Here is a 9,531-nt window from a genome sequence, read left to right on the forward strand (position 1 = left end):
GTGAGTCCCTAGAGATGATAGTTTCTTTTTTTAATGTTTAATTATTTTTGAGAGAGTGACAGAGCATGAGCAGAGGAGGGGCAGAGAAAGAGGGAGACACAAAATCCGAAGCAGGCTCCAGGCTCTGAGCTGTCAGCACAGACCCTGATGTGGGGCTCGAACTCACTAACTGTGAGATCATGACCCCAGCCGAAGTCAGAAGCTTAACCGACTGAACCACCCAGGCACCCCGAGAGATGATGGTTTCTAAGTAATATTACAACAAAACCTTTTTCTGTGTTTTTTTTTTTTTTTAATTTTAAATAGGCATCTGGGGGCCAGATAGAACTGTCACTCCAGATCCAGACTAAGGTGGAAGGTGTGCTAGCTTTTGCAAACCCACTAGAAGCACATATTTCCTCAACAGTGGGTAAAATAGCTCTTGGAAATGCTTTCTCTCTATTCTACACTCGTTTTGCACTAACTAAAGAATGTTTAAGGTACATATTAGATACAAAGATGCAAATTCCTGAATTTTTCATTAACATATACCACTGAGTGCTAATTCACCAAAGTTTGTCTTCAAGTTGCTTTCTGTATTACCTCCTTTTATTGACATTTGATCTTCAGATTATAATTAAAACGTGAGATTTTTCATGTAAGCCATGGAATATTCATAATTCAAATATACTTGGACAATTTAACATGCTTATCTTTTCTTTAACAATTGCTATCACAAACTTCAATCTCTCTCTCTCTATATATATATCCATATGTATATACATATCACTATATATATAGTATATGTAGTATATATATATATGTATATATATATGTATATATATACATATATATATATATATATATATATATATATATATATATTTATATGGGAGGAGCAGAGAGAGACATGTAGAATCTGAAGCAGGCTCCAGGCTCTGAGCTGTCAGCACAGAGCCCGATGCAGGGCTCAAACTCACGAACTGTGAGATTATGACCTGAGCTGAAGCCAGACACATAATTGACTTAGCCACCCTGGCGCCCCAAGAGAGACAGAATTTTAAGCAGGCTCCACACTGCATGGAGCCCGCTGTGGGGCTTGATCCCATGACCCTGGGATCATGACCTTAGTTGAAATCAAGAGTTGGGTGCTCAACCCACTGAGCCATGCGGATGACATGACAGTATGTATTTTTGAAATTGTATTTAACTCATAAAATATAAAAATGATAAATGAATAGATTTCCTGAGTATTTTTCACAATTCCAGTCATTAATTGACATCTTCCTTTTGCTGTATAGTGTTCAAACACTCTGTGTTTTTTAATGTAAGAGCAATTCCATTTGTTTAACATGACCCATTAACAATGTTTGGCCAAAAAACAATGTGTAGTATGCTTTACACAAATTAAACTCCAGGAGTTCAAACTGGATGTTTAAACAAATGTGAATCTCTTTGGGATTCATTTCCAGAAAATTAAGGAAATGTACTCAGATAATTTTTAAAGAAGGAAAGTTGATTTTATCCGTAAGTTACGAGAATTGAGAAATATGGGAGATTTTTTTTTGTTTTAGGTCATTGAGACTAAATAATATAATTAGCAGTTCTTTATCTAAATATATAATTAATGGTATTAATGCTTTATTTTCCAAAAACCATTTTAATATTTTAGACAACTGCTAGTAATATTGAGTAAAGTATATAATTATTCTCACTATTGTCATTACAAAATTATTTCATGACACGTTTATAAAAGACAGCATTAAAAAGTTAGCCTAATTCAAGAAATCAATTGTTATCAACTCCATTTATGTCAGCATGTATTTTAATAAATTTTGTATTATTGTGTTCATACAGTTAATTCTCACCTCCAATTATGTTCTCGTTCTTTCAGAAACAGAAGTCCTTGTGAAAGCATACACCAAACTCAAATATATGAAAAGCCAGAGAAACATCTCAGAATTCATTCTTCTGGGACTTTCCTACGACCAGAACATACAAGTATTTTGCTTTGTCCTCTTCTTAGTCTGTTACGTCGCCTTGTTGGCAGGAAACCTGCTGATCCTCGTCTCCATTCGATGCAGCCCTCTTTTTCACCAACCCATGTACTATTTCCTCAGCCACTTATCCTTAATAGACATCTGCTATACCTCTACTGTTACACCCAAGTTAATTGCTGACCTGCTGGTGGAAAGAAAAACCATTTCCTATAGTAACTGCATGTTACAGGTGTTTACAATGCACTTCTTTGGAGGCACCGAGATCTTCGTGCTTACCGCCATGGCCTTTGATCGCTATGCTGCCATCTGCAAACCTCTCCACTACGTGATTGTCATGAACAGGACAAGATGCAATCTGCTAGTCGTAGCTGCCTGGGCTGGTGGGGCCGTCCATGCCTTCCCTCTCTTTTCTACCGCGATTGGTTTGCCCTTCTGTGGTCCTAATGAAATTGATCACTACTTTTGTGATATTTTTCCTTTGCTAAAAGTTGCCTGCACCGACACCTACGTCACTGGTATCCTTGTGATTGCCTTTTCAGGTCTGGTCGCCTTAGTTACCTTTCTTGTCTTATTTGTTTCTTATGGTATTATCTTATTCACTTTAAGAAATCTCTCAGCTGAGGGAAGACGCAAAGCCCTCTCCACCTGTTGGTCTCATATCACTGTGGTCGTCTTATTTTTTGGACCAGTAATCTTTATCTACCTTAGGCCACCTACTACTTTTCCTGAGGACAAAATATTTGCTCTATTTTACACGATCATTGCTCCTATGTTCAATCCCTTAATCTACACTCTGAGAAACTCAGAGATGCAAACCATGATGAGGAAAGTTTGGTGTCACACATTATTTTCAAAGGAAACACACAATTAATGTGAAGAAGCTTATTGGCTACGCAACTTTGAGAAACTTTGTGAATGAAAAAGGTGGGGACTATCTCATAGATTTTGTAAACCATCACTCTTGTGAATGGAATGAATGAAAGCAAAGGGACTAAAGTTTAAAGTAATCACTAAGCAGCTATTAATTCCTGCAAGCCAAAATTAATTGGCAACTAAGTTAGTTTTATGGTGTATATGTTGGGTAACCTACGTGAAAAAAACAATTGGGTCAAAGCAAATAAACCAGTGGTATATTGATTAGTGAATTATAATGGAAAATATTTTAATGATAATTTTATTAAAACTTCAGAGGTAGAAGCCAGACCACACAATGACAGACATTCTTGGGTAGCTCAGAAGTTGAAATCCAAAAAAGAAGGTTATAATCTAAAATTAAATTAATTAACTTAAATTTCATGTACAACATGCGTATATACAGCTTCTAGTTCATGTAGAAATCAGTTGTGCAAACAAATAAATATTTAGAGTAGAATCTGCTTTTAAGTGGTTCCTGGGGGTCAGCTCTCCTCATGTCCCATTGAAATCAATAATAATAAGTAGTGACGACAGAATGAGAGTCTAGAATTCAGAATGCTGAAACACACGTACTGGTATTCCACCTACTGGGCAGAGTTTAACAACATTTCCCATTAACTTCAGAAACTATATCTATTAAACTTTAAGTGTTGACTCACTGCTATTTGCCTAAAATTGGTAAGTATATGATTGGTCACTGGATCCACAACTTAAGACTTTTCCTACTGAAATGACAGAGAGAGAGAGAATAGCAAAAGATAAAAAAGATGTGATCTAACCACAAAGTAAATGAAGAAACAAAATGCATTTTGGGTGCACACGGGTATTCACTGCAGGTTTATTCATAATCACTAGACGTTGGGAGCAACAGCGACATCCTTAAGTAGGTGAATAAATCAACTATTGGAAATATGGAGAATGGAATATAATTCAGCACTAAAAACTGAGCTATTAAGATAAGAAGAGATACGCAGGAAACATAAATGCATATTTCAAAGTGAAAGAAGCCAATGTAACGTGGCTATCTTTTGTTTGATTTCAACTACAGGTCTTCCTTGACTTACAACGGGGTAATGTCCCAATAAACCCATCATCTGTTGAAAAAAATTTAACTAAAAAATGCATATAATACACCCAACCTACCAAACTTCATAGCTTGGCCTAGCCTACCTTAACTGTGGTCAGAACACTTACATTAGCCTACAGTAGGGGCAAAGTCATCAAATACAAGGCTTATTTATAATAAAGTATTGAATGTCTCATGTAACTTGTTGAATACTGTACTGAAAGCAGAAACCAGAATGATTGTACGGGCACAGAACTGTTACAGGCGTGTTTATGGTTGACCCTCGCGATCGATTGGTTGACTGGGAGATGCAGTTCTCTGCCCCTGTCCAGCATCATGAGAAGATATCATAATTCACATCACTGGCCCAGGAAAAGATTCAAATTCAAAGTTCAAAGTACAGTTTCTACTGCATGTGTATCACTTTCGCACCATGGGAAATTTAGAAAAGTATAAGTCCAACCATTGTAAGTGGGGACCACCTATACATGACATTCTGGGAAAGGCAAAACTATGGAAACGGCAAAAAGACCAGTCAGCGGATGCCAAGGATGAAGGAAGGGAGAGGGGTAAATAGGTAGGCCACAAAGGATCTTTAGGGTAGTGAAACTGTTCTGTATGTTACCTCATTTGGATATTGTCATTATACGTGTCAAAAGCCACACAATGTAAAACATCAAGGACGAACTCGAATGTAAACTGAATTTTGGGGGGGGTGGATAATGACGTGTCGATGTAAGTTCATTTACTTACAACAAATGTAACGCTTTGCAGGGAGAGATTCTCCCAGTAAGGGGGAGAATAGCGGCACTTTTATTAATTAAAAGTACCTTGTGGCACAATACCTAAACGAAGTCATCTTGTCACTAAATGAGGAAGAGTCTTCTGAAAAAGATTTTCTACTGGGACCAGATAAAGCTTTTCAACTTTAGTGTAAAGTCTTCTCCTCATGCTTAACAGTTTTACACTTAAGATTGCCTAAGAAACACAGCAATGATAACAGAAAAGGGACTGGATAGAGGAATTTTCAGAAAAGGAAGATACTTACCGTACTGAAAGAGTTTTAGGTTAGGCAAGTGCGATGCGGGAGGTACAATCGTTTTGGGAGAACTGTGCAAAGAAACATAAAGAGCAGGCAAAAGTGATGAGGGAGATAAAATTAGAGTTTTTATAGCAAAGAGAAATTGGGTGAATTGCTATCACAGCAGCTACTAAGGGAAGAAAGAAAATATTGCAAGATTTGATGTTATCTCTTAAAAAACATCACAGAAACATTTGTCAGCCGAAAGGTTGAAGGGGTATGTGCTTAAAATGACCAATTTCAAGGACACCTGGGTGGCTAGGTCACTTAAGCATCAGACCCTTGATTTTAGCACAAGCCATGAGCTCAGTCATGATCTCATGGTCCTGAGATTGAGCCCTGCATTGGGCTCTGTGCTGGGTCTGGAGACTGCTTAAGATTCTCTCCCTCTCCCTCTCCCAACAAAACAAAGCAAAACCAATTTCATTACTAGAAGAAAAATAATTTTCATGTTTAGAGTAGGTAGATCATTCAAATGAGCAGTATCATGTAATCAGCAATCAGATTCCGTCACAAGTTACCAGTAGACCACACCACAAGTCTTCTTTGTACTTCTGTGAAATCCTCACCTTCTGAAAGTAATCACTACCTTCACCTATAAAGTTGACTAAAATTACCTACTGTTTGATTCTGTAGAGAAAGAGCAGTGCATACTGTGCTCCTAAGGGTCTCTTTTCTCATTATCAAGTTTTTGAGATTCAGTCTTCATGCTTTATCTATATTCTGATCGTTTTCATTCATTTATAGTCGCTCACTGCATGGACATGTGACAGCTGATCCATTCTCTGGTTGCTAGACATTGAGGCCATTTCTAATTTACGGATAGTATCAGTTGACCTGCTTTGAACATTTTGAAACATGTTTTGGTGACTCTCTATCATCTGCTGATATGTACTTTCTACAAAAGATACACCTAACCCCTAGGCCATGAAAAGATTGAAAATAAAAGCTGAAAATGTTAGAGTAGTCAAAATGCTGTTGGCATTTGAAGAAATTTTATATATGATATTATCATATTATACAAATATACACGTATATATATATAAAACCAAACAGACTTTCAGATAAGAGCCATTCTCATTTCTTCAAATTCTTAAACATTGATAGAATTTGCAACATTGAAGCATTTACAAATCCGAATGTGTGTGCATACGGAAAGATATAGAGGATTTGATCCAAACCAATAAGCAGCCAACTCTGGGTATATATAAAAATGCTACACTCATCAGCTTGTGACTGAATATAAGTTATTTAAAAGAACTCACCTAATTTGATGCCACAGATTTATTCTCCACAAGTGTCAAATTCTCTGCACCACCAGAGCAACTTATCTGATGATAATTCACTTAAAGTAGGAAACAAAAAATAAAGGCAACTTTCAATCTCCAAAAAAATGGTAATTTAAAAACTGTTTACAGTAAAAAGTGAAAATAAATCATAAGAGAAATTAAAGAATAACTAAAAATAAAACTATAAAAATAGGATTTATCAAAGAAAGTATACCAATGCTTAGAGGTAAATTTCTAGCACAAAACCATACATTATGGCATCCTAAGATGATTTGTTTCACTTAACTGTAACTACACTTGATCTTAACCAAAGTACTGGGTGTTGTATGTAAGTGTTGGACCACTAAACTCTACACCTGCAACTAATACTACACTGCATGTTAACTAACTGGGATTGAAATAAAAAGTTGAAAATAAACCTAATTGAATCTTAATCCCCAAAGTGTTCCCTATAAATATTTAAAATAATTATCTACAATTGTTTTAATGTTTATTTATTTTGGGAGAGAGAGAAAGAGCGAGCAAGCTGGGGAGTGGCAGAGAGAGGGAGACAGGATCCAAAGCAGGCTCTGAACTGTCAACTCAGAGCCCCATGTGGGACTTGAACCTACAAACCATGAGATCATTACCTGAGCCAAAGTTGGATGCTTAACCAACTGAGCCACCAAGGTGCCTCACCTAAAATCTTTTAGAACAAACAACATATTGAACTGCGAAATACTAAAAGTTATTCCTTTGAAATCAGGAAGAAGTGGCACTTAGTATCACCAGTTTAAACTTAACACATTTTTTTAAGTTTATATATTTTCAGAGAGAGAGAGAGTGGGGGGAGGGGAAGAGAGAGAGAGAGAGAGAGAGAATCCCAAGCAGGCTCTGCACCATCAGTGCAAAGCCTAATGTGGGGCTCAAACTCACGAACCCTGAGATCCAGACCTGCGCCAAAGCCAGACACTTACTACTGAGCCACCCAAATGCCCCTTAGTATCAACAATTTAAATTGACATTATTCAATATTATACTGAAAGTCCTAGCCAAGCAATAAGTCAAACAAAGAAACAAACAAAAGAATGGAAATAAGAATTGTATCAAAAATGAGTGGGATACTCTTTGTGTAGACCTACAGAAATTATGAGCCATAAGATAATATTTTGAACAATTTTTACTAAATTTAAAAAGACAGACAATGCCAAGCGTTAGTGAGGTTGTGGAGAAACAGGGAGCTCTCAGACATTGCTCGTGAAAAATGTAACATAGCGCCACCACTTTTAAAATGCTAATATGCAGTTAACATAAAACCCAGCAATTCAACTCATAAGTATCAGTCCAAGAGAAACGATAATACATCTCCATACTAAGACTTGTACATGAATGTTCACAGCAGCATCATTCATCGTAGCCATTGACTGTACACAATTCAAATGTCCACCAACTGGTGAATAAGTCTACAAAATATGGCGGAGCCATGCAGTGAATACTATTCGGTAATGAAGAGGAATTACCATAATACGACGTGATAAACCTCTAAAACATTATGGTAAATGAAGAAGGTAACAAAATTACACACTACGTCGTTCTTTTTAAGGAAGTCCATTTTTCTTCTGGTTGTGTTATATGGTTTCAATATTTCACATACGAATCGAGGGAAAAACTGGTGTATCTTTGAGGTTCTCTAGTCTCTGACCAAAGCTCTGCTGATTCCTATATGTCTCAGCAGTAGCTGTAAATGTGTATAAAAACGTAGAACCTTGGGGTGCTTGGGTGGCTCAGTCAGTTAAGCATCTGACTCTTGACTTCAGCTCAGGTCATGATCTTGCTATAGGTAGGTTGGAACCCCAGGTTCCACTCAACTCACCTGCTTGGGACTCACTGTCTCCTTTCTCTTTTCTCCTCCAATATTAGTGTTCTGTCTCTCTTTCTCTCTCTCTCAAAAATAAATAAACTAAAAAAATAAAAAAAACACACACTTGGTTCCTCAGTTCCATCCTGTACCCAGAAACGAAAATTCTCAGGGTAAATGTGGTTGTCGCTGTTCACCTCAGCTCTGTGTTTACCACCTCCCCCCATTATTCATCTCATTCCTTCTAGTTCTTCTTCCCTTAGTAGCTCTCCAGTCTCTTTGGAGATGATTCTCTGTTTCCATCTTTTCCACCTTTTCAAGTGGGAATGCGTGTCTGCTGTCAGTCACTCCATCCCACCCAGAAATCTGACATTCATATTTGAATCTGAACTGTAAAGGGTCTGCCTGTAAAATGTGAGTCTGTAGAGTTGCAGAATGAGGGAAACAGCATTCTAACAGACAAATATGATCCTATTGCTCCCTTCTCGGAAAATGTGGGCAATATCCCATTGCCCCTGGGATAAACTCTTACTTTGTATAAGAGCAGTGTTGTAAGTAGAATTCAACATAAGTTGACCAAAACACACTAATTTGATCTGAGAATTCACAATGACGGATGGGGCTGGGGTTTATGTCAAGTCAAACATGGCATAGATTCTGACCCTGTCATATTTTAATTGTGAGGCTTCGCCCAATTAGTTTCAACTTCCTGAGCTTTCTTTTATTAATTCATCTGCACCTTTTGGATAAGTGGGTGACTCACGTATGTTTTCCCACAATACACCTATTAGATTGGCCAAAATGTGGGACACTGCCACCAATGCAGCTGATGGGAATGTGGAACAATGGGAACTCTCATTCATGGCGGTGCGAAGGCAAATTGGTGCAGCCATTTGGGAAGACAGTTCGTCAGTTTCTTCCCAAACCATCATATTCTTACTGCAGAGTCCAGCAACCTCACTCTTTGGTATTTACCCAAAGGAGTTGAAAACTTATGTCCACATAAAAAAACTTGCACACAGATCTTTATTCATAAAGCTTTATTCATAAAGCTTTTCAAAATAATTGGAGGCAGCCAAGATGTCCTTCAGTAGGTTAGAAGAGATAAACTGTGTGACATCAGACAATGGAGTATTATTCAGTGCAAAAAGAAATGAGCTATCAGGCCATGAAAAGATGTGGAAGAACATCGCAATGTCTTCCCCGTGTGCAGACATTCAACTTTAACACACAAGGTTCTTCTTGATCTTCTCTGTCACTAATTTGCCAGTTTCACATCTTACTAATTAGACTTTTACAAGCGCAGTGTCCAGTTTATAACCTGACACACAGGAGGGGCTCAGTAATTCATTATGGAATAAATA

At 37.4% G+C, this 9,531-nt stretch overlaps 1 protein-coding gene across 1 annotated transcript; it reads left to right on the forward strand.

Moving 5' to 3' along the window:
- The first annotated feature begins 1,914 nt into the window (after positions 1-1,914).
- LOC121026653 (olfactory receptor 4P4-like) lies at positions 1,915-2,850 on the forward strand. Its single transcript, XM_040469448.1, has one exon. The coding sequence runs from the start codon at positions 1,915-1,917 to the stop codon at positions 2,848-2,850; it is 936 nt and encodes a 311-aa protein (XP_040325382.1).
- The last annotated feature ends 6,681 nt before the right edge of the window (positions 2,851-9,531 follow it).

This window comes from Herpailurus yagouaroundi, unplaced genomic scaffold (genome assembly GCF_014898765.1).
Source record: "Herpailurus yagouaroundi ecotype Mexico unplaced genomic scaffold, PumYag 150948, whole genome shotgun sequence".
In the NCBI taxonomy this organism is placed as follows: domain Eukaryota; kingdom Metazoa; phylum Chordata; class Mammalia; order Carnivora; family Felidae; genus Herpailurus; species Herpailurus yagouaroundi.

Coding starts and splice junctions, on each gene's coding strand:
- LOC121026653 (XM_040469448.1), top strand. CDS start 1,915: ATGAAAAGCCAGAGAAACATCTCAGAATTCATTCTTCTGGGACTTTCC.